General features: G+C 43.0%; 2 protein-coding genes across 2 annotated transcripts in view; one reads left to right on the top strand and one right to left on the bottom strand.

Annotated features, from left to right (window-relative positions):
- Positions 1–26,496, bottom strand: part of LOC133215963 (nipped-B-like protein) — a 268,197-nt gene that overhangs the window by 13,226 nt on the left and 228,475 nt on the right. The window lies entirely within an intron of this gene.
- The window catches only part of LOC133215962 (gamma-aminobutyric acid receptor-associated protein-like 2), a 29,025-nt gene continuing 4,072 nt past the window's right edge, over positions 1,544–26,496 (top strand). Inside the window, exons 1-2 of the mRNA XM_061360334.1 lie at positions 1,544–1,857; positions 2,136–2,191. Coding sequence (XP_061216318.1) covers positions 1,824–1,857; positions 2,136–2,191 — 90 coding nt within the window. The 5' untranslated portion in view covers positions 1,544–1,823. The remainder of the gene's footprint in view (positions 1,858–2,135; positions 2,192–26,496) is intronic.

The following is a 26,496-nucleotide window of genomic DNA, read 5'->3' as shown; positions in this document are numbered from 1 at the left end:
TTACTTAAAACTATTTATAAAGGTTTCTATATTCTCTTTTGTGATTTTGTGCCCCTTTGTCTCAGTTGGGATCTGAAAAGACTGTTCTAACTAAAACAGGGAAAGGAACAGCTGCCAGTATGATAATGACTACTGCCCTGTAATTCATAGATGTACATTCAGGCTTACTATATCTATCCCAGTATGCTGCAATGATGCTTGTTAGATCATAGTCACTTGCAAAGAGACTTGTGCCATTGACCACAGATACCTGTTACAACAAGGAGATACTTGCATTATTTGTCCACTCTTCAAGGAAGTAACTCTACCAAGTTTCTTATACAAAGTCACCGTGCCCTTGAAGGAATGCACATAACCATCAGACTGAACATCTTGGCAGAATAACCTTATCCGCCTTTCAGCCTAACAAGAAAATACCAGTTCCAAAGTTTTGCAATCCACTCTGTGCTGGAGTATGAATAATTAGGGTGTAACCTATGGCACTAGGAGGGTAAAGAGAGGGGGAATTGATGAAGACAGAAAAAAAAGTTTCCTCACATTGTATCTGGTATCCAGTCCACAATGGTTAAGTAATTGCCTATGGTTCAGTTTCAGGTGTCCATTTATATAGAGTTGAAACCCTGGCACAGGAGAAAAATACTGAAGAGCCATGCTCTGCATCACAAGCATTGACATTCTCTGAAATGGTGAACACAAGAAAAGAGAATCTGGGGGGGACGGGGCAGGACAGGACAAGACAGAACACAACACACTTTTCTACTTCTTTGTTTTTTTACAGATTTTCTGCATGGATTTTATATTTTTTCTGACTCCCAGTTTCAGACTGTCACATCACAACAAGGGAACACCAAATAAGAAATATTTTTTTTTTTCAATTAGCTACCTTAGTTGGGAGTTACCTAACTTTATAAACCAATCAGTCCTTCAGAAATTCAGTGATATCCAACAATCTGTGCCTAATGACAAAGATTTGACTTGACATGTGAAAAGCAGCAAGATAACTAAACACATTCATTGGAGACACATTTTAAAATACTCAAACAGTAAAGACCAAACAAGAATGTTCCTTCGCCCTTATCAACCACTCAATCTGAAGGAAAATTTTCTTATTTCCTGATGTGGACTATTGTACAAGGGGGGTTAGGTAAATTGTACAGGGGGGTTGTACAAGGGGGTATTGCTCAAGTTATATGGCTCACTCAACAGATATATCGCTCAGCAAATACCTATTGTGCCTTACCATGCAGTACCAGAACATAACCTCCTGATAAGGAAAAATATTCCAATTTATATAAAGGTTGATGCAAGGGGTTAACCAATGCAAGACAGTTAGGGTTAAGGAATGCCACTGACCTGATACTCCAGCACAAATTTAGGAATGTCAGGCCTTTACTCTGGGCCTTGTAGCTTTAAGAATGTTTTCTACACCACACACCAAAATCCAAAATGAAACCAAACCAAAACCAAGAGAGACAAAACATATCCAAAGATGTAGCGGAGCTAGACTAGGAATAACCCAACAGAGGAGAAGAAAATACGGTGAGGTGGGAGCGCGCCCGGGACTGACAGTGGGATGGAGGTGGCGGTACCCACGATGCTGCCTGGAGCAGCCCGGGCAGAGCCGAGCGGACGCATGGCCTCGCGTTCGGCAGATGGTGGCACTCTCGGCTGCCACAGCCCAGCCCGCGAGCCCGCCGGAAGCGCCGAGTTCAGGTGGTTGCTAGGGAACCGACGAACCGGAAGTTCCGCCCGCCGAGCCGCGGTGTTGTTGTGGCAGGCGTCGTGACATCGCCAGGTCCGGCACGAGCCCCCTCTGCCTCACCATGAAGTGGATGTTCAAGGAGGACCACGCGCTGGGTAAGGATGGGCTCGGGCCGGGCACTGCCCGCCGTCTACCGTGTCGCTGTGTTCCGGTTGGTTTCCCGGGCCGGATGGCTTGTCTCTGGGCGGACAGCCGCCGGACGCCCGTGGTGGCGAAGGGTGGCGCGATGCCCGAGGACGCCTCCCTGAACAGCCAGAGATTCCACTCGGCGGGGGCAAGGCGACTGCGAACCCCACAGGCTGCCGTCCCTGCGGGCCTGGGACACCGGCAGTTTCGTTACCGTGCAGTGACTAACTGCGAGTTTTGTCCACAGAGCACAGATGTGTCGAGTCGGCAAAAATCCGAGCCAAATACCCTGATCGTGTCCCGGTGAGTAACCAAGCCAGCTTCATCTGACTGCTGGGAAGCGAAGGTGGATATGCTGTTTCCATCCTGCCCTCTCATTTGATCAGATCCTAGTGTGAAATATGAATTTGCTCCTCTAAACGAGATAACAGGGTTTTATTGAGGGACAAAATCAATAAAGCAAAAGCAACAGTGCTGGGTGCGTGACCGTAGCCAGAGGCATGAGTATTTGTTACAGGTTTATATACTTTCACTATTGCATTAGCCATATACATATTCATAATTTCTGTGTATAGGTGGGGAATATTATAACTAGCTTCAGGAACTTATCATAAGTCTCCTCTTCTTGGTGTCTGTGCACTGCTCTCTGGTGATCGTGGGCAGTGGTCTTGAGGATGAAGTAAGCAGTCTTCCTCTTGTGAGTAGGGGTCTTCAAGATGAAGTAAGCAGTCTTCCTCATAGTGTACTTTTCACCTTTGGCACAGTTGGACACCCCAGTAATCACACAGCTAGCTGAAACCAGACATATCTGTAATTCTTCTGATAACTAGCAAAGATTTAAAAGTGTGACCTTCCTGCAAAATTTATTGCAGGATAGGCAGACAAGGAGTATCCCAAGCTAGCAGATGTTTGGGAGACTCTGTCTCTCAACTAACTGATAAGTAGAAGGATGGTGTGAAATATTCATGTTTAGTGGGGCCACTAAATCCTGTTATCTCACCACAGACTTACAACACAAACACTGTTCTTTAAAGCTAAAGGTACTTTAGAAGGCTAGTGTGAAACAATTAACTCATGTTTAGTGGGGCCACTAAATTCCACAGACTTACAACATTATTCTCTTCCTACAACCTAAGTTAAGCTAAAAAGTCCTTTAACTCTATGTTTTCCAGGCACTAGCTTTTCTTATATCAACACCCCCCCTCTTCTTTTACCTTTTCAAATTCTTTTGCTATGTGACTCTCTTTTGCTCAAGAGTTCTGCCCCTTTTTAACTTGTTGTCTAATCTTGTGTCCTTAGCAAGTTTTGTTTGTTATTGTGAATTTATACAGTTATATCCACATAGCCACACCTAGGATTTGCGAAAGCCAATACATTTATGTGTTTATCACTCTACTAGGGGAATTCACCTTTCCTTTTGTGTTCTTAGGTGTTTTAAAGAGGCCCCAAACAATCTAACTAATGCAACATTCCCTCTTCTGCCCCAGTGCGTATTGACAAGTAGGCAAGAGTGCCTGATCTAAGCACTTTCCAGGCATGTTTATGCTTAAACAGTATTCTGATTTCTTCTAATGGCAATTATATCCCAGCAAATACCTTCAGTGTCCTGAGGATTAATTCTGTGCCTGATCCCAAGAACAATAAGTTCTTTAAACGTTGACAATCTTCCATCCTGGCTCTATGAGGAAGGTGATTTTCCCTCATGTATCCATGTCTATAACCAGTCTTAGCGTGGTGAATTTCCCCATGCAAATCCTGTTGCTTGAAGATCCAGTGCAAGTGGTGACCTTTCCTTTTTGCATTAATAACTCCCTACCTGCTAAATAGTGAATAACCTTTCCTTTTCACACCACAAATACTTTTATAATCATTCAGTCAGATGACCACACTTCACATCTTTGTTACAGCTAGCATCACGTCCGTGTTCTTGACTTACCTGCTTGTGAGTAAAATTTTCCACATCTAGTCTGATCACATGCCAGTTTGTTATAAAAATTTAGCATAGACAGGATTTTGGTCCAAATTTAATTTATTTACAATTTATTGAAAGGCAATAAGCAAGCAGCGCTGGGTGCGCAGGGGAGCCTTCACTCCACCAGCAACGCACACTGTCTCTTTTGGGTTTTACTCTTTTATACATTATCACATCTGGTATCTGTGCTCTTTACATCCTGCATACGTATCCTGTTAGGGTATTGTCTGAGTCTATGGTATCCTGTTGTTAGGGTCCTTGTTCTGTTTTTTTGCTTATTCTGCTTTCTTGAAGATTGCTGAATCGTAAGTTCTTCATTCTTCTTCCTTATCTCGTGACCTTTGAGTGACAAATCATCCCTTTGCAAAGACCTCAATTTGTATAAGCATTGTTGGCACTACCGGACATCTGTTATTTGCTTAAGACTTAGTTCCTATATATTGTGATTACAATCTTGCATAAGCATATATTGGGCGGTTACAGCTGTTTCCCTTTAGTCAATATTCTAAAGTTTACAAAGTGTTCAGAATTTTACAATATAATTCTTATGGCACTTAACTAATGTAAAAAAATGATTATTACATTATTACTTCTTTCTTCTCATACCAAGTGCAATGGTTACAAGGGTTTCTAAGCTGCTGGCACGAATCATAGTTGTATCCCTTACAATTCCCCCATTTGTCTTTTTGTAACATATTGATTCGTGCTTTGTTTTCTAACTTAATAACTGCTTTTTGAGCTGCAGATAATATTGGTGTTATTCCCATCTGTAATATCATTAGTGAATGAGTTTTACCGTTAGTTGCTGTCTCCAGGTCTAATGGCATAGCTGAGATTTGCATTCCTTGTATTACTGAATGGATTAATTTTACAAAACATGGAATCATGCAAGGCAAAAACAGTAATCCTATTAATGAACAAGCAATTATAAAGCCAACCTTTTTCCACCACGCGCCCCCAAGTAGACCATTCCACCAATTATCATTTAATTTTGAGTCCCATCTTTGCACTGGTACATGGGCGATCCTTTTTATTTCTTCTGCTATTTGGGTTATTGCTTGTCCATTATCATCTATCTCCAGACAGCACTCCGAGGTATTAAATTTTCCCCATATTCCTCCTTCTTCGGCCAATAGATAATCTAAAGCTAGTCGATTCTGGTAAAACCCAGCCCGTGTCTGAGATAGCTGTTTAGCAATTAATTCCAATGCTTTTGCAGTTTGATTTGTAATTACTTCTACTACTGCTTGTAGTCGGATAATGCGGTTTAGCATGTATACAGGAGTTCTATAGCCCCAGCTCCCATCCTGAGCCCAAGTTGCTGGATCATAATATTCTATTATTCTCTGAGGTGGCCATTCCTCTTCTTTCCACCTTTGATCCCCCCCTATTTTTATAAATCTTTTTGTTTGCTCGAGGGTTTCATATAATGGCCTTCCTAACTGATTGCTCTTCTGCTTTGGTAGTAGGAAAAAGGCCGGGTGTATTATACCAATTGTACAAGTTCCTCTCCAAGCCTTTGGTAATTTGTTGTAGGCCTTTTTCCCACATATCCAGAATAAATCATCGGGGCCTTCCAGTTGCTTGGTTGTTCTGGTCTTTCCCAAAAAGATCTTAAGTCCATAATTTCCTGGAATGGGTTAGCTGTAGTTCTATTAGTTGTCTTTCTCCAACACATTGTTTCATTATTGTTACATTGTTGCGACCAATATCCTTTAGGTGGTTTTGGCCACCATTTTTTGCTAATATTTGTTTGTGTGGAGTTGGTGGTTAATATCATCTTACAGGGAGTATGTCCCACAAAATGGGTAAAGTTTTTTCCTTCCCTAGATATACATATTTGACCCAGAACCTGATTGGTTAATACCCACCCTTCAGGTCTCTGTTCGATAGATTTATGTGTATTATTCCATAGAATTAACTGTTGAGGATTCACTCCCTCCCCTCTCCAGGGCCATTGTTCTGTCATCTGGGATCCCCCACAAATCCAGCAATTGGACACATTTAACTCGTTCACTATTCTCTGCATTAGATCTATGTATAATTTTTTTCCTAGGGTGGGGAGATCCCACCCACTAATTCTACTCTTAATCTTCTCATATAACTCACTAGGAGATCCTTTCCGGGAAATACCGGTTTTAGGTTGTTTTAGCCTCTCTGTAGCATTTTTTACTAATTCCGCTTTAAATTTATCTTGTACTCGTCCTCCATCAGAGTATCCCCACATTCCTCCTTTAGTAAAACATATATTTTGTTCTTCACGGGGACAACTACCAACTCCGGTTTTTACTCTTCCAGTTTGTGCTCCTAAGTTTGTCGCTACCCACAGGTCTTTACCATCAAATCTGCAAGTTTCCAATTGTTTTGAGTCATAGCATCCGGCATTGATATGAGTGTGATACGCAAACGACCGAATCGTTGTTTGGCCGAATTTAACCTTTTGATAACATTTCGAACATGAGTTGGCAATCCCAGATTGGGGAGAGATTATTAGAAAAATTGTTATTACCAAGCCCCACATTCTTTTTACTCCTCTGCCTCCTTCGCCTACCGGGTTGCTTCCGGCAGTGAGGTATATCATCTTCTCGGCAGCAGGGGTATTCTTCAGGGGCACCATATGAATTTTGCCGTTTCTCATGTTGTCTTTTAACAGTCTCCCAGTTCTCGGCCTTAACCGCCTTATGGCCAACGGGGACTCAGTTTTGTTTGCGACACTCAGTACTTTTTATGTTTACAAAACTATTATAAACCTTCTTGAGTTCCGCTCAAAATCTGTTTCACCACCTGCTTCTATTTATTCCTACCCTATTACAAATTTAAGTGGTTTTAACCGTCAAAATTTGTTCAGTCAATATATATCTAAACACAGCTCCTTTGGAGGGTATCTGCTGTAATGATGATAATACCACCTCTCCTTACAATAACTACATTCAGTATACAGAATAAAAGAGCAGTTACAGTTTTCACTTAGACATCATCAAATATCTGCCTCACGCATGAGTCTCAGCTTCAGTTCACCAGGTAGTGTCGTTACTTTCCAGTTGCTCGACTCTATTGCCAGGAGAGGTCCTTTAACTCGAGAGGCATGAGTCCACCCTTTTTCTGCTGTCCGGATCGCGGTCTCTGTAGTCAGAAGAACAAGAAATGGTCCTTCCCAACGAGGGGTTAAACTACTTTCTTTCCAGCTTTTTATTAGTACCTTGTCCCCTGGTTGAATTTTATGTATTGAAAACTCCAAAGGGATATTCTGTGCTAACATTCCCTTATCTCTAAGTTCTTGCATGTTTTTATTTAGATTAGTAATATAATATTGAATGGTGTCATCCTCCAGCTTAGGGTGGTCTATTGGTAATCCCTGAGTGTAGGGCATTCCATATAACATCTCAAAAGGTGAGATTCCAGTGATTGAATTTGGCATAGTTCTAATATTTAATAAGGCCAAGGGAAGACATTTTATCCATGACATTTTAGTTTCAATCATTAGATTTGATAACTGATGTTTTAAAGTTTGATTCATGCTCTCTACCCTCCCAGAACTCTGGGGATGCCACGGGGTGTGATAATCCCATTGGATCCCTAAAACCGTTATAATACTTTTAAGAATTTTAGAGGTAAAATGAGATCCTTGATCTGAATCTATTACCTTGATCATTCCATATCTAGGAATGATATTTTCGAGTAATTGTTTCACCACTACTTGAGCTGTAGCTCTAGCAGTGGGTATGGCCTCGACCCAATGTGTCAACTGATCTACCATTACTAAAAGATATTTGTATCGTCCTGCTTTTGGTAGTTCGGTAAAATCGACCTGTATCCTTTCAAAAGGTCGGTGGGCCAAAGGTCTTCCCCCTTTTGGAGCTTGTCTCATTTGCTTTTCGTTAACTTTTTGGCAAGTTAGGCACCCCTGGGTCTCTTGCTTTGCTATTTCAAAAATCCCCATACAACCATAGAATTTTAAAAATTGATCAGTGAGTGCTCTTGTTCCCCAATGTGTTTGTTGATGCAGTCTATGCAATATTCTTCTAGCATAACTTTTAGGTAACATCTCCCTCCCATCAGGTAATATCCATTTATTATCTTCTAATTTTGCTCCTAATTTTTCATATTCTTTTATTTCATTTTGAGAGTATACTTTTGGGTCATTTATCTGTTTTTCCTCCTCCTCTGTATTTTTAGTAGTTGTTAAAGTCAATAGAGCTGCTCATTTTGCTTCTTTATCCACTAAGTTATTCCCTCTGGTCCTGAACTGCAATCCCTTTTGATGCCCTTTAACATGAGTTATAGCAATTGTCTCGGGCCCCCTTATTGCCTGCAATATTTGTTTTATTAATTTCTCATGTATTAATCCTTTTCCTCGAGTATTTATCAACCCTCTTTCTTCCCATAATTTTCCAAAGGTATGTACTATCCCAAAAGCATATTTGGAGTCCGCAAATATAGTTCCTTTCTTATTCTGTAATCTTTTCAATGCTCTCAACAAGGCATATAATTCACATGCTTGTGCTGACCAACTTGCACTTAGAGGACCAGACTCTATTATTTCTCCTGTTTTTCCATCTACAATTTCATATCCTGATTTTCTTTTTCCATTAACCACTTGTGAGGATCCATCCACAAATAGTTTTTCTCCCTCCTGGAGTTCTTCTTCTTCTAGATCAGGTCTGATTTTTGTTTGTAACTCGACCATGTCTATACAGTTATGGCCGAGTCCTAAGATTTCTTCCCCTCCTCCGAATAAGAACTGTGCTGGATTTTGAGCTGTTGTAGTTTTTAATTCTAATTCGGGGGAAGAAATCAAAATAGCTTCATATTTCAGTAATCTGTTATCTGTTAACCATCTATCTGCTTTCTGTTGAAGGATCCCTCGAATATCATGGGGGGTATAAACAATTAAGTATCCTTCAAAGGTTACTTTCCTGGCCTCTTCAACTAATAAAGCTACTGCTGCTACTGCCTGTATGCAGGTAGGCCAACCTCTGCTTACAGGGTCTAATAATTTAGAGAAATATCCTACGGGCTTTTTACTTCCTGCCCAATCTCGAGTTAGTACTCCATATGCAGCATGGGTACTTGTATTTACAAATAATTGAAATGGTTTATTCAAATCCGGGAGAGTCAACACAGGAGCTCTCATTAACATACCTTTTAAGTGTTGGAATTTCTCTTCATCTTTTGAGGACCATTTTATTATATTTAATGTGAGTTTTTCATATAAAAATTTTGTCACTATATTCTTCTATCCATTGTCTACAATAGCCTAATAATCCTAACAGTTGTCGGATCTCTCTCTTTGTTTTTGGAGCAGGTAAGGCTATAATTCCTGCTACTCGGCCTGGGTTAACTTTTTTCTTCCTTTGCTGATCCAGTGTCCCAAATATTTGACCTCAGGTTCTGAAAATTGCAATTTTGACTTTGAGACTTTTAGCCCTTTCTCTCCGAGGAAATTTAATAACTTAATTGTATTCTCCCGGACCTCCTCTTCTTGTTTTCCAGCTATTAGTAAATCATCTACATATTGTAATAATTTTACATCCCCCTCAGGTTTGAAAGATTTAATAAATTTTCTAGAGCTTGTCCAAATAAATTTGGAGATTCAGTAAAGCCCTGAGGTAACACCGTCCATCTCAGTTGTTGTTTTCGACCAGTTTCTGGATCCTCCCATTCAAATGCAAAGAAATCTCTACTTTCTTCGGCTAGAGGACAGGCCCAGAAAGCATCTTTCAGATCAATCACACTATACCAGGTATGTTCTGGTGACACCTGATTCAATAAAGTATATGGGTTTGCTACCACAGGAAATCGGGTCACAGTTCTTCGATTCACTGCCCTTAGATCTTGAACTAATCTATAACTCCCATCTTGTTTCCTTATAGGGAGAATTGGGGTATTATGTGGGGACATGCAAGGTTCCAATGTCCTTTTTTGTATTAGGTCTTCAATTACAGGTTTTAAACCCTTTTTTCCTTCTAAGGAAATCGGGTATTGTCTAACTCTAATTGGTTCTTTTGGATTAATTATTTTCACTTTTAATGGTTCAATGTTTAACTTTCCTATTTCACCTGGTTTATGCCAGACTTTTGAGCTTATCCGTCCTTCATCTTTCTCTGTTAATTGATAAAGACTGATTGTTATTGTTCGTTCTTTTACTCCTAAATTTATTCCTAACTTTACAATTAGATCTCAGCCTAATAGATTATATTCTGCTTCTTCTACAACTAAAAAATCACCTAAACAAATTTTCTTCTCAGATTCAATTTCTATGTTTTTAATGATGGGTACCCTGAAGGGTTCTCCTTTTGCTCCCACTACTAAAGCAGATTCTTTACTTATTCGACATCCCGTAGGGACACTCCGGACTGTAGATCTTTCAGCTCCGGTATAGACTAAAAATGTTAATTCTTCTTCCTGGGGACCTATCTTTAATTTTATCAAGGGCTCAGATGATGTTTTTGTCCCCAGGATATACAGCCCCTGACACCCCTATTCTTCCTCCTTAAACATTTTCTCATCTCGCATTCGCTTCTTACAATTCTTCTTTATATGTCCTTTCTTGCCACAATAATAGCATTCTGGTATTTCTCCAGACATGGTCTTAATCTTCCCTCCTTGTTCTATTTGCTTTCTTTCTTGATACCCAGATCCTGAAGTCTTGGGTATTGGTCTAGGCTGTTCTCTTCTTTGAGTTTCTCGGATTGCTGCAACAAATATCTTTGCTTTCACTTTCTGTTTTTCCTCCTCCCCGCGTACATAAATTTTCTGAGCTTCTCTCAATAGCTCCTGAAGCCCACGATCTTGCCAATCATCTAACTTCTCTAACTTTTTCCTAATATCTCCCCAGGATCTAGCCACAAATGGGTTTTTAACAGAGCTTCTCCTACTGGGGAAGTGGGATCTACACCTGAATACATTTGAAACGTTTTCCTCAATCTTTCTAATCAATCAGTAGGGGACTCATCCTTTTCCTGATGTTCACTGAAAGCTTTATTAATATTTTGTCCCCTTGGAACCGCATCTCTAATTCCCTGTATAATCATTCCTCTTAAGTCCACCATATTTTGTCTATCTTGGCCATTCTGATTGTTCCAATTTGGATTTTGATTAGGCCATTTTTGTTCTCCCGGAGGTCCCAGCTGGTGCTGCCTTTCCCAGTTTCGCATTCCAGCCTGTCTAATCATGGACCTCTCTTCTACAGTAAATAATATTCCTAAGATCGAATGCATTTCTTCCCAGGTGTAGATGTTAGGGCCTAGGAATTGATCCAGTCTTTCGGAAACCCCTAAAGGGTCATCTAATAATCTGCCCATTTCCTTCTTAAAGGATCTCACATCGTTTGTATTCAAGGGCACTGCCACAAATCCAATACCTCCTACATTCCCTCCCATCGGGACTTCTCGGAGGGGTGCCAATGTTATTACCTCCTTCGTTTTATCGTCTTTCTTTGTTCCTACTTTGCTCCTAGTGTGAGCAGAAGGGGGAGAAGGAGGGGGAGCCAACGGGACAGTACTAGGGTTTAAGAGAGGATGCAGAGCCTCCTGTTTATCTTCCGAGTCCTGTCCTTGATAAGGGGGTGGCAGATTATCTAGCGGTTCCCAAGATGCTCTGTCTGATTTTCCCCTTCTTGATTTCCTTTCTTTTAGGGGGAATAATGAAACTTTTGCTAATGATCCCTTCCACAAAGCTGCATACTCACTCTCCTCTTGGCTAAAAGGTTCTTTTCTATTTACATATAGATTTAAGGTTTGACATATCCAATCATCAAAAGACCCGAATATTGGCCAATACAAATGATCGGGTCGAATTTCCTCTTTTGTCCACACTTCCATACAGTAATGGACCATTTTTTCCTTACTTTTTCTTTCCTGGGACGGCCATGAGCCCCAGTACTTAATTATTAACCCCAGGGGACTGTCCGGGGGTATATCTGGTAGGTTGTTCCCTGTTTTATTCCTAGGACCTCTCCTTGGATCCTTTCCTGGGTTAGAATTACGACTGTTTTTCTGACCCATTATCCTATTTCGGGGACCTGTACCTGGGCCCCCTACCCGGGTTGAGTTATGGCCAAGACTCTGACCCGTTCCCTGTCGGGTGTATTCCCTTTCGCCCAATCACTATCGCTTCCCTCCTTCAGCGACCAAGTCCCTCGCGGGAGTTTGGAAACGCACCTAAAAGAGGTCCACACTCACTTCACAAATCCTGATAACCTAATGTGTATTCTCACAGGTTCAGGGTATCTGGTTCGTGTCTCACCAGGCACATCAGGCACTCTGTTTCACACTCACACACATACCCCGACTCTCCTCCCAACCGAACGATACTTACAGTGCGTTGTTCTCGTCCGGATCTTTGTGCACAAGAATTATGGGAAAATTTTAAACTGCAGTTCTCCAGGGAGCTCAGTTCCTTGGTTATTGCCTCTCTGTCCGTTGATCTCGTGGAACTGCTCAAGACTAAAACCCCCCCGAGCCACAAAATGTGGGGCGCCTCCTCATAGAGGTTATAGTCCCCAGCAGCCGCACAGAGATCACGTCGGGGTCACCAAATTGTTATAAAAATTTAGCATAGACAGGGTTTTGGTCCAAATTTAATTTATTTACAATTTATTGAGAGGCAATACGCAAGCAGCGCTGGGTGCGCAGGGGAGCCTTCACTCCACCAGCAACGCACACTGTCTCTTTTGGGTTTTACTCTTTTATACATTATCACATCTGGTATCTGTGCTCTTTACATCCTGCATACGTATCCTGTTAGGAGATTGTTGTGAGTTAATGGTATCCTGTTGTTAGGGTCCTTGTTCTGTTTTCTTCTCTTGCTATTCTGTCTTTCTTGAAGATTGCTGGAATTGTAAGTTCTTTATTCTCTTCCTTATCTCGTGACCTTTGAGTGACAAATCATCCCTTTGCAAAGAGCTCAATTGTATAAGCATTGTTGGCACTACCGGACATCTGTTATTTGCTTAAGACTTAGTTCCTATATATTGTGATTACAATCTTGCATAAGCATATATTGGGGGTTACAGCTGTTTCCCTTTAGGCAATATTCTAAAGTTTACAAAGTGTTCAGAATTTTACAATATAATTCTTATGGTACTTAACTAATGTAAAAAAATGATTATTACATTATATCTTCTTTCTTCTTATACCAAGTGCAATGCTTACAAGGGTTTCTAAGCTGCTGACACGAATCATAATTGTATCCCTTACAAGTTGGTGCCACTTCTGTCTGGCCTTTTGGTAAATAGCATCCATTAAGTAGTGCAGCCCAGAGAAGAACCTCTAATCCCATCAACTTTCTCTGCTGCTGAGCTGCGCCTAGTCACAGCACCTTCTCCAGCTGCAGTCTGGCAGGCTGAGCTGATCCTTGCCATTCCCTTCTTGGCTAAGTACCCTGTCATGTACAGACTGCTGTGCGCTAATGACCATCCATCGCCACAGATACCCATTTGTCCATTTCAAGAATATCCCTCATAACCCTAGGGGAAGAAGAGAAATTTAATTTCAGTGTGAGTCAGAATTACGTGATGCTGTATCAGGAATGGACTGCAGTGTGTGGATGGATACAGGAATTAAATTTCAAATTGCAATGTGATACTTTGTCTGGGCCAATACATGTTTTATGCTTGATGATTGTCCTGGGTTCAGCAGTAGCAGTCATTTTTTCTCCTTGGTAGCTGGTGCAGCGCTGTGTTTTTTACTTTCATCCTGAGAACAGAGCTGATAACACCAATGTTTTTAGTTACTGCTCAGATATTTAGTCTGACTAAGGACTTTGTGAGTCTCATGCTTTGCCAGGGAGGAGGGGAAGCCGGGAGGAAGCAGACAGGACGCCTGACCCAAACTAGCCAAGAGGTATTCCATACCATAGCACGTCATGCCCAGGATGTAAACTGAGAGTTACCCAGAAGGGCTAGATCACTGCTCAGTCAGGCTGGGTATCCATGAGTGGTATTGTATTCTCTTCCCTTGTTATTTCCCTTATCATTATTATTATTGGTGGTAGCAGTAGTGTGTTTGTGTTACACTTTAGTTAGTGGACTGTTCTTATCTCAACCCCTGGGGGTTACATTCTTTTGATTCTCCTCCCCATCCCTCCAGAGTGGGGTGGGGGAAGGAGAAAGTGGGGGAGTGAGCGAGTGGGCTGCATGGGTTACTGACTGCACTTAAACAACGACAGTGATTCAGATTGAGCCATCTACCTTTCACAAAATAGTTATTTAATATATTTTTGGCATTTAATAGTCAGAAGTGTTTTTCAGACTTGCTGTATGTTTCCTGCTTTCCAGGTTATAGCTTGCATCCAGAGTGACAGGTCAAAGTGACTTCAGTTCTCAGCTGCTGTATCTGTCTACCTGGATTTAGAGATACCTTACAGTTCCTACAGCAACCCTTCTACACCACCTATGTTCAAGATAGATGAAATGTAATCTCCAATATAACTAAACCAGTACTAGATGAATTTAGATGGTCTTTCCTCAAAAATTTATCATGCTTCTACCTGTAAACCACTGCTGCAACCCTCTTATAATGACATTATCAGATGCTTGGGGTGGTTGTGCTTTGAGAGAAAGAACTGCTGCTCGTAGCCCCTCAACTATGGCTCCCAATTTTACTCCAATGCCTTTTTTTCCTCCCTACCAGCAGTACCTTCCCAGAAGTAACTCTCACTTAATTTCCATGCTTGTGCCTCAAGCATTTTCTCCTGGTCTGGTTTCAGAACCAGCTAATGGTTTGTAACAAGGAAACAACATCACAGCCCTAGCTCGTCCTTTTCTCCAGTGCTTCTGGGCTTATGGCAAAGCTGATTTAATTCCTAGTGAAAAGCTACACTGGCTTGTACATTGCTTGTTTTTCTATGAAGTCAGTAATTAATTTTACTCTGAACATACTGAGATCACTAAGTGCTCCAGCCTGCCTAAGGTGAGCAGTGGAAGCACCCTGCGAAAATCAAAACCTTGCTTTTTCAAAGGTACTGGGATGTTAGCATGTTGTCTCTTGAACTGCAGCCTTCTGCTCAAGCAGACCGTTTACTTCTACACTTGGACAAAACCACTTGTTTCCATGCTCTGGTTTTGACTTCCTTAAAGAAGGTGGCTCTGCCTCGTTACTGTGATTGAAAACAGAATGGTGTCTCCAACAGTGAAGCTGTTAAAGACATCCCACTCAAAGCAAGGATTGCAGTTTCTTTGTTCTGGCAAATAGGGACCATTGGTCCCTGTACTAGTTTGGGAAAGTCAAGGACCTATCTGGTAATACAGATATGCTCATTTTACACCTGCCTTGGGAATCTCGGTGCCCTCATATGCTCTGCTGCTACCCTCACCAACTGTGGTTGTCCTCACTAACCATCAGCTGTAGGCACTTCATTTCCCCTACTTACCCCTCCCCACAAGTCTGTTTCCCTGTGTGTCTTGGGTTCAGCAGTAGCAGTCAGTTTTTCTCCTTCTTTGTAGCTGGTGCAGTGCTGTGTTTTGACTTTTGGCCTGGGAATGGTGTTAACAACACTGATGTTTTTAGCTGCTGCTCAGTAATGTTTACTCTGACCAAGGACTTTGTGAGTCTCATGCTCTGCCAGGGAGGAGGGAAGCCGAGAGGAAGCAGAGACAGGACACCTGACCCAAACTGACCAAAGGGGTATTCCATACCACAGCACATCATGCCCAGGATGTAACTGAGAGTTACCCGGAAGGGCTAGGAGACTGCGGGGTTGGAGGAGTTATCGCTCGGTGCTTGGTTGGGCTAGGGGGCAAGTTATCGGTCGGCAGGTGGTGAGCGGTTGTATTCTCTCCCTTTGTTATTTCCTTTATCATTACTATTATTGGTGATAGCAGTAGTCGTCAGTATTATACCTTAGTTACTAAACTGTTCTTATCTCAACCCTTGGGAGTTGCATTCTTTTTGATTCTCCTGTCCGTCCCTCTGGGAGTAGGGGGGAGGGAAAGAAGGGGGACAGTGAGTGAACGAGCTGCCTGACTGGTTTTAAACCACAACACTTGCTCTGAGCTTAAATATGTCTTCAGTTCCATCCAAAAGTGAGGTTAATATTACTGTTCAGCACCTCTAAAACTACTTATAAACCTGGCAAGTAGCAGAAAGCAGCAGTCTACAGGTCACAAGTATTTTGCAAATGCATAGGAAAATCCAGGATCAACCTCTCCCAACAGCCAGGCTCAAATTTTAGGAAAGAGGTGTTGTTGTTTTTTTCATCATATAAATGCTCATCTGAAAACTAGTCAGTTGCAAACTGTTTTAATATTGCAGCTGAGGGGGAAATGGGAACATTCCAGTCTGCTCAGCAGATTCCTTACAAACCTTCTTGATTAACAGAGGGAAACTAGGTATGTTAAGGTACAGTTTCTGAAATATTTCAGGGAAGGACAAAGGTAAATTTCAGGAGCCTGGAAATGTACTGGTTATCTTTTTAGGTACACTACAAGACTCTGCCCTTGCAATGCTATTTCCTAAGTTACAATTTATCTTAGCAGTTCACCCTGTAGCCCAACTGCAGTGGCATCTAGCCATTTTTCATCCTTCAATGACTAATGCAAGTTACCATTCTCCGTAATCCCCTGCCTTCTACAGACACATGCAATGACTCCCTCCCTCACCAGTAGAACTGGTCTTTCTGCTAGATTTGAGAGGACAGGCTCATACACACAGAATTCGAGTTTTGTTAGTTCTTCAACAAGTAAGAGCTATTCTTATTTGACAAGTCAATCCAAGTGTGAAGTAAAAGGATTTGCTGTAATCAGTTCTCAGACTGTGATGTGATATGCACTGAACAGTCCTATATATAGCTCAGCAGACTGTACAGGCTTTTTGGAGAACTGCTGTGCCCATTTTTCAAATCTAAAACTATAGCAAGATACCAAAGAACAGAAACCTCAAATCACTAAAGAACTCTTAAGTTCTGATTTCCAGTGGCAAAATCAGTATGTTATTGCAGACCTGAGTCTACAGGCATCCTAAAATATTGATTAACACAGGCAGCCTTTTTTTTTCAAAGTTGCAAGCAAAAGCCTCTTGATGCTGCAAGCATCATCATATCCAGGCATTTTTGCTTGGGTCCCTACCTGCTTTCTACTATCAAACACTGTGGTATAGGCAGAGAATAGCCCTGTTCCTGAGGAGTTGGCTGAGCAGCATAAGCAAAGCTTGTGGTTTGTTGGGATTTTTTTTTTTTGTTTGTTTTGTTTTGTAGGGTTTTTTTTTTCCTTAATTACTTCATTTGTTTCCTTACAGCCTACGTACCTCATCTGGCTCTCATTCATATAGAGCTAAAACCTACACCTTATTAGCATGGCTTCTCTTTCACGAACACCCCCTTGTCGTGGGGAAAGAGCTTGCGTGCCCTTGTGAAGTTCGGAGTTATGTTGGTGGTGGCTTATGCTTCCGGTAGGGTCTCCCATGCCAGTCAACTCTCAAATGAAGGGTCAGACAAAGTGTGTCCATGGGCAGGATGGGCTCACTAGCCTTCAGGCAACCATCCTAGGAGAAGGACAACTCCAACTTCAAACCCGGGCAGATGGAGCTCGTGTAGCCCTGTAAGGCCATCCATCTAAGAGAAGGATACTCTAATTAAACCTACGACCTGAGGACTTTGCTGTCACCGTCCAAGCTCGCTAGGCCCTGGCAGATAAACCTCAGGTGTAAAGGGTGAGGCCAGTTCTGCGCACGCTGTGCCTCACCTAAAATAAATCCACTGCGCAGGCCCAAAGGGTTTACCCACACTTGCAAAGCCCTGCAGCGACAGGCGAGGGACGAAACGGCAGGTGATAAGGTGCACTGGAAGTCGCAGACCCAACCCTGCATGCAGGCGGTTCAGGACATTGGTCGCTCAAGTCTGACCCAGGAGATGACAGTCTTGTTCGGCAGCATCCTGAATGACCAAGCAGCCTTTTTCAAGGACAGCACTGCTTGCTCCATATGGAGAGAGGCCTAGAAAAGGTGGCCTAACCAAAGCTCATCTCCCCCTCCACCTGGTTGCTAGCCACGGCCAACGGGCATCTTCTATTGCAGTCAATTAAAGACAAAGAGACAAAGGCATACACCTGCCTCCAAAGGTGTGTCCAGATTGACACTCGCATGTTGGAACATCAGAACCATGCTTGATACAGTGAACAGTGGGCGTCCTGAGTGCCGTTCTGCGCTAATTGCCCATGAATTGTCACGACTTAACATCGATATCGCTGCATTCAGTGAAGTTCGCTTTCATGAGGATGGTAGCCTCAAAGAACATGGTGCTGGCTATACACTCTACTGGTCAGGCAAACCCAAAACTGAAAGTCATCTTTCTGGAGTCGGCTTCATGATTAAAAACCCCATAGCCTCTAAACTTGAAAATTTGCCGATAGGTCATTCTGACCGTATTATCTCCTTACGTCTTCCACTACACAATAAGCAACACGTTGCTCTTTTCAGCATATATGCTCCAACTCTGCAAGCTGACCCTGCAGAAAAAGAAAAATTCTACTCCGACCTGCGTCACCTCACTTAGAAAGTTCCTATAGAAGATAAGATCATAATCCTTGGTGACTTCAACGCCCGAGTAGTAAAGAACTTTGAAGCCTGGAAAGGAGTACTAGGCAAGCACGGTTTTGGCAACTGCAATGATAACGGTCGTCTCTTACTAGAGTTCTGTGCAGAGCAACAGCTTACCATCACCAACACTATCTTCCAGCAGAAAGACAGCTGGAAGACAACCTGGATGCATCCTCGATCTAAACATTGGCACCTTATTGATTATGTTTTAGTGTGCCAGAGAAATACTCGTGATGTCTGCCAGACCAGAGTGATGCCTAGTGCAGAATGCCAAACAGACCACCGCCTTGTGCATTGCAAACTTAATTTCCACTTCAAACCCAAACCTAAGAGGGGCGGCATTCCAAGGAGGAGGCTCAATGTTGATAATCTTCAAATAGCTGCAGTGAGGGACAGCTTTCAGGCTAACCTTCAAACTAGGCTTGAAGACCAACTTATAGATTCTTCTTCTGAAGCGCTTTGGCAACATATCAAAAACAGCATCCTGCAGTCCTCCATAGAATCCATTGGGTTCTCCTCAAGGAAAAACAAAGACTGGTTTGACGATAGCAACCAGGAGGTCCAGGTATTGCTGACAAAAAAGAGATCTGCTCATCAAGCACACCTCGCTCAGCCACTCTGCCATGTAAGAAAAGCAGCCTTTCGCCTTGCATGTAGCAAACTCCAGCAGAAACTTAGAGACATCCAGAACAAGTGGTGGGTCAACCTAGCAGAAAAGACTCAACTATGTGCAGATTTGGGTGACCACAGAGGATTCTATGAGGCTCTGAAGGCAGTGTATGGACCCACATTCCAGGTTCAAAGCCCCTTACTTGGTGCAGATGGACAAACGCTTCTTACAGATAAAATCTCCATCCTGAATCATTGGTCTGAACATTTTCAAACCCTCTTTAGTGCTAATCGTGTAGTCCAAGGCGAAGGAATCCAGCACATTCTGCAACATCCGGTGAAAAACGAATTGGATTTAGCCCCTACCATGGGAGAGACTCTTAAGGCCATACAGCAGGTGAAAACTGGCAAGGCAGCTGGGGTTGACGGAGTCCCACCTGAAATATGGAAGCATGGAGGCCAAGCACTCCACGCTAAATTTCATGAGCTAGTTGTGTGCTGTTGGGAACAAGGCAAAATACCGTCAGACTTTCGTGACGCAATCATCGTTACTCTGTATAAGAAAAAAGGTGCCAAGTCAGACTGCTCAAACTACCATGGTATAACTCTGCTCTCCATTGCTGGTAAAATTCTTGCAAGAATACTATTGAACAGACTAGTACCTGCTATCGCAGAACTTCTACCTGAAAGTCAGTGTGGTTTCAGGGCTAATAGAAGTACCACAGACATGGTATTTGTTCTCAGACTATTGCAAGGAAAGTGTAGAGAACAGAATAAGGGGTTATACGTAACTTTTGTTGACCTCACCAAAGCTTTTGACACTGTGAGCAGGAAAGGCTTGTGGCTGATCTTAGAACAATTAGGTTGTCCCCCCAAGTTCCTGAAAATGATTATTCTGTTACATGAGGATCAGCAAGGCCAAGTCAGGTATGGTGATGCACTCTCTGAGCCTTTCCCAATAACCAATGGTGTGAAACAAGGTTGCGTTCTCGCACCAACCTTATTCACAATCTTCTTCAGCATGATGCTCCAAAGGGCTACAGCAGACCTCGACGAACAAGACGGCATTTATATTCGATATCGTACCGATGGTAGCCTATTCAATCTAAGGCGACTGAAGGCCCACACTAAGACCCTAAATCATCTTGTCCGTGAACTGCTCTTTGCTGATGATGCCGCCCTTGTTGCCCACACAGAAGCAGCTCTGCAGCGTTTAACATCTTGCTTTGCGGAGGCGGCTGAGGTTTTTGGGCTGGAAGTCAGCTTGAAGAAGACAGTAGTCCTCTACCAACCTGCACCGCAAGAAGATTATCGCCATCCCCATATTACCATCGGCGAGTCAGAGCTTAAGACAGTTCAGCAGTTCAGCTATCTGGGAAGCATCATTTCCTCGGATGCCACGATCGGCAAAGAGATAGACAACAGAATAGCAAAGGCATATAGAGCCTTTGGAAAACTCCATAAAAGAGTCTGGTGTAATAAACACCTGAAGAAAAGTACAAAGATCAGTGTCTACAGAGCCATTGTATTGTCTACTCTTTTATATGGGTCTGAATCATGGGTCATCTACCGTCATCACCTGCGACTCCTGGAACGCTTTCATCAGCGCTGCCTCCGTACAATTCTAAACATCCATTGGACTGACTATGTGTCTAATGTCACTGTCCTCGAACAGGCAGGGGTCACCAGCATCGAGGCCACATTGCTGAAATTGCAGCTGCGCTGGGCAGGGCACATCTCTAGAATGAAGGATCACCGCCTCCCCAAGATTGTGTTTTATGGTGAACTTGCCACCGGTAGCCGCAAGAGAGGTGCCCCAAAGAAGAGATATAAGGACTCCCTGAAACAATACCTTAGCCTTGGCCATATTGACTACCATCAGTGGTCCACCCTGGCCTCCAGTCGGGAGACTTGGAGGCACACCATACATAATGCCGCTGACTCCTTTGAGAGTTCACGAAGAACTAGTCTCGAGGAGAAAAGACAACACAGGAAGAATCGCGCCCCACCTGTTTCACCCAAGGAGACCTTCTGCTGTGCTTTTTGTAGCCGGATTTGCCTATCTCACATTGGCCTTCTTAGTCATCAGCGCGCTTGTAGTAAGCGTGGGTAAATGCCCTTCCCAAATCTTTGTTCGCGAAGTCAAGCCATGATTAGCATGGCTTCACTGTCGTCCTGTAACTTTAGCTGAAGCTGTAATTAACATCAGTTGCATACATTGCTGGATTAGCTGGCACTGTAAGTCTGGTACAGCGGAGGCACACAGACAGAATAGCATCACAGCACCTTTTTAGTGATTTAGTGAAGGGCTCAACTGGCATCTGCAGACCAACTGGTATTCTGGAGCGTCCTGCAGCCATGCTTCATTTCTCCTTCTTGAGGCATTGTTTAAGTGCTTGCTGGCTAGCTGTGGGAAGTCAGTAATCATTGCTGGATTAATTACAGAAATGCAGAGAGCATAGGTATCAGATAATGGTATTGAAAATGGATGACCTGGGGAATTGCAGACCAGTCAATCTCACCTCTGTGCCTGGCAAAATCTTCGAGCAGATTCTCCTGGAAGGCATGCTAAGGCACATGGAAAACAACAAGGTGCTTGGTGACAGTCAGCATGGCTTCACTAAGGGGAAATCCTGCCTGACCAATTTGGTGGCCTTCTGCAATGGGTCTACAGAACTGATGGACGGCGGTAAAGCAGTTGATGTCATCTACCTGGACTTGTGTAAAGCGTTCGACACTGTCCCACACGACATTCTTGTCTCTAAATTGGAGAGACATCAATTTGATGGATGGACCACTTGGTGGATAAAGAACTGGCTGGATGGCCGCACACAAAGAGTTGTGGTCAATGGCTCAAGGTCCGGCTGGAGACAAGTAACGAGTGGTGTCCCTCAGGGAACGGTGTTGGGACCGGTCTTGTTTAACATCTTCGACCATACCTGAGACACCATTTTATGGTGTCTTTCTGCACCCCTTGGCTCACTTCCATTCCTCCTTCCCTCTCAACTACTCTGTCAGTCCCCATGAGCTACTCAACTGACTGCTCTTACCCATGTAACCCATGAAGAATAACAAAACCCTAGACACTATAGAGAGCCCCGGATCATTTTGCTAACTCAGGAATCAACCGCTTTCATATATCCTAATTTTTGTATTTTATGCACTGATTCACAAGTTTTAGCTTTTATTAATCCTTGTCTATGTAAGGTTCTAACTGGTACCATTTGCAGTTGTCACGATCCAAGCAAACCGTTTCTCTTTGGGTTTTTTTTTTTCTCCCTTCAAGCTTAACTATGGGACAACTTTATGAGAAGGAAAAGGATGAGGATGGATTCTTGTATGTTACCTACAGTGGAGAGAACACATTTGGTTTCTGAATGGTGGGTCCTGGCTACCATACCATCTTGCTGTGTCTCTTGTAAATAGCTTATCATTTTCTGTAATGACATCCAGAGGATTTCCTTCTATATACACGCATTTGTAACTGGATTAATATATTGATAGGTCTTGTTTTATTAGAATGTTAAATTCTAATGAAGAAGTTTTGTTGGTTTTGTGTTTTGTTTCTTTTTTCTCATGGCTATGAATTCCAGAGCCTCATTCCTTTGGAGGATACACCCGATGACACGGATTAAATAATAAAGTAAAGTAGTTGGGCTACTAAAACATGAAAAGAGGAATGCATTTATTCTGTTTCGAGGTGTTAGTTTAAGAGATAAAAACATTGAATTAGTATTGGGAACACTGGATTTGCTAGCTTATCCTAAGCAGGAGCACAATGTGATCATAATCAATTGAGCTAATATGTTCCTCTTTCTCAATTAACAAACAAGTACAATAAAAATTCCTGTCACAAACGGGCAGTGCTGTCATTTCTTTACCTTAACTTTGGCCAGAGAGTTATACACCACATTTACTAGATGCTGTTCGTCTTTGTCGCTGACATGGACAGTGGGATTGAGTGCACCCTCAGCAAGTTTGCCGATGACACCAAGCTGTGTGGTTCGGTTGATACGCTGGAGGGAAGGAATGCCATCCAGAGGGACCTTGACAGGCTTGTGAGGTGGGCTGATGCCAACCTCATGAAGTTTAACCACGCCAAGTGCAAGGTCCTGCACCTGGGTCGGAGCAATCCCAGGCACAGCTACAGGCTGGGCAAAGAAGAGATTCAGAGCAGCCCTGCAGAGGACTTGGGGGTACAGGTTGATGAGAAAATGAACATGAGCCAGCAGTGTGCGCTCGCAGCCCAGAAAGCCAACCGTATCCTGGGCTGCATCAAAAGGAGTGTGACCAGCAGGTCGAAGGAGGTGATCCTGCCCCTTTGCTCTCGTGAGACCTCACTTGGAGTAATGTGTACAGTTCTGGTATCCTCAACATAAAAAGGACATGGAACTGTTGGAACAAGTCCAGAGGAGGGCCACAAGAATGATCAGGGGACTGGAGCACCTCCCATATGAAGATCGGCTGAGAAAGTTGGGGCTGTTCAGCCTGGAGAAGAGAAGGCTGTGTGGAGACCTCATAGCAGCCCTCCAGTATCTGAAGGGGGCCTATAAGGATGCTGGGGATGGACTCTTCATTAGGGACTGTAGTGATAGGACAAGGGGTAATGGGTTAAAACTTAAACAGGGTAAGTTTAGATTGGAAATAAGGAGGAAATTCTTTCCTGTTAGGGTGGTGAGGCACTGGAATAGGTTGTCCAGGGAGGTTGTGAATGCTCCATCCCTGGCAGTGTTCAAGGTCAGGTTGGACGAGGCCTTGGTAATATGGTTTACAGTGAGGTGTCCCTGCCCATGGCAGGGGGGTTGGAACTTGATGATCTTAAGGTCCTTTCCAACCCTAGCTATTCTATGATTCTATAAAAAGCAGTACTGCAAAGCACTGTAAAAAATGAACATGTGGTCTATGGCCAGCTAGAACCTTGCATTATACCACAACTCACACCACAATATCAACTTGACTATTTCGATACAACGTGGCTTCTTCAGCTCTGCACCGAGTTCCCTGAAGGATGCCTATGCCTCTACTTAGCATGACAGTTTCTGATGTAAGGGTACTTGCTGTGTAATGGCACAGTATGTTGCACGGATTAATACAAAAGACTTCAGGGAGGAATAAAAACATCTAATGAATACTCTAATGCTCTAGATGGAAACCTGAGAGACATTTTGGCATTTCTGGTTTGTGCACAAAAGGTGAAATGGCAGATCAGATAATAAACAAGGCTGGTGCTTCTCCCTCCCATTTACCTAAATTCTGATTTTGTAGCTTCAGTATTACTGAAATTTATTTCTAATATTTCTTCCTGTTTGGGATTTTTTTTTTCTTTTGTTGCATGCTACGTGCTGGTTCTGTCATCTGTTGGGAACAGCTTAGGCATTGTTTAAAGAAGACAGTTAAGTTGGAAGGGTGGAAGTGGTGTGTATATTAAACCTGTATTTCTTTGTTTTGTGGGATTTTATTTAGCACTATGAAAATTTAAATGAGGATAGGCCATGCTTGTTGCAAACTAGAATTGTGTGTATGAAGATTGCAAGCAGTGATGGTCACACTTGCATGTCCTATGAGGAGTGGCTAAGGACTCTGGGTTTCTCTAGTTTGGAGAGGAGGCTGAGGGGTGATGTCATTGCTCTGCAGCTTCCTGAGGAGGTAATGTGGAGAGGGGGTTGTTGATCTCTGCTCCCTGGGATCCAGGGACAGGGATGGGAATGGTTCAGAGCTGCATCAGGGGAGGTTCAGACTTGACATTAGAAAGCATTACTTTACCATGAGGGTGGTCAAACACTGGAACAGACTTCCTAGAGGTGGTTGATGCCCCAGGCCTGTCAGTGTTCAAGGCATTTGGACAATGCCCTGAGTAATATGCTTTAATTTTTGGTCAGTCCTGAACTGGTCAGGCAGTTGGACTAGATGATTGTTGTAGGGCCCTTCCAACTGAACTATTCTGTTCTATTCTACTTTCTTTTTACATTGTGACAGTGTCAAAACAAAGTAAGCAGCATCTGTACAAAGCATCTGTACACTTTCTCAGATCACCTGCCGTTGCTCAGGTACTAGTGCTGCAGCCTAGTTAAACTTTTCATGACTCCGTTACAGCTGAATGGGGCAAGGAAGGAATATGGTTAAATGGATTCTTCAGTTTCTTGTTATCAACTAGAGTAAGTGAAAAGACAGAAATCCTGGACTCCGTCTTTCGATCACCAGTTAAAGAGAAGTAGTGCAGACAAGCCACTCTTAAACCTGAAGCTCTCTAGCTGCTCATGCTTCAAACATCTCAGTAGATGCTGATTCGGAGAATCAGGTTTCTATATCCCTTTTTGTGATTTTGTGCCCCTTTGTCTCAATGCCAATTCCTCTCCTGCTCCTGCCCCCAAGCTTGTGTCACAGAATACACTGTTTTTGGCTATTGCACACGGGGAACTTTAAAATCATTAGCCGTACTTAAACACAATAGGACATTAGTGTCCTGGTATGAATAAATCACAGAATCACAGAAGGGTTGAGGTGGGAAGGGACCTCCAGAGGTCATCCGGTCCAACCCCTCCCCGCTCAAGCAGGGCCACCTACAGCCAGGTGCCCAGGACAGATGGCTTTGGAGTATCTCCAAGCTGTGAGACTTCACACCTTCCCTGGGCAGCCTCTGCCAGTGCTCTGTCACCTGCACAGTAAAAAAATGTTTCCTGATGTTCAGAGGAAACCCGTGCTTCACTTTGTGCCCATCACCTCCTGTCCTGTCACTGGACATCACTGAGAACAACCTGGCTCCATTTTCTTTACACTCTCCCTTCAGGTATTTATAAACACTGATAAGATCCCCCTGAGCATTCTCTTCTGCAGGCTGAACAGTCCCAGCTTTCAGCCTTTCCTCATACAAGAGATGGTCCAATCCCTTAAACGTCTTGGAGTCTTTTTGTTTGACTCTCTCCAGTATGTCCATGTCTCTCCTGTACTCGTTACTGTAAAAGTCAGTTGGAGAAGCTTTCTGCGTGTTAATAAGTTAGAACAGTTTGGTCTATTCTACTGTTAAAGACACACACACTATTGTTAGTGTTTTAAGCTCACATACTGAGGAGGCCAGAACTGGACAGAGCACTCAGGTGTGGCTTCACCAGTTCAGGGGAAGGATCACTGCCCTGGACCTGCTGGCAATACTTGCAGCCTGAGATACCATAAGCCTTCTTTGCTGCCAGGGTACAGTGCTGGCTCATTCTTAACTTGGGGTCCACATCACAGTAATTTCATATCTTCAGTATACAAAAAGTTAAATCATTTGCATGCTTTTCTATCACAGGTTTTTCTTTTAGACATATTGTATCTTTTCACCCCTTGACTTCAACAGGCAGAGGAAGTTTCATGCGATTGTGTATATGAATTTAAGTTTCAGTGCAGTTTAAGATCAGGGTTTACAGTGCTGAACCAGTCTTACCTCTCATTTGGCTGTGGTCAAGAAACCTTTTTGTTCCTCCTCTCTGCTCACTGTTGTAAACCTGCACCAG

The sequence above is a fragment of the Neopsephotus bourkii genome, unplaced genomic scaffold (assembly GCF_033783945.1).
Source record: "Neopsephotus bourkii isolate Nb327-2 ecotype Australia unplaced genomic scaffold, CSIRO-AGI_Nbou_v1 NB_1019, whole genome shotgun sequence".
Taxonomy (NCBI): domain Eukaryota; kingdom Metazoa; phylum Chordata; class Aves; order Psittaciformes; family Psittacidae; genus Neopsephotus; species Neopsephotus bourkii.
This window is presented reverse-complemented; position numbering and strand designations above follow the sequence as displayed.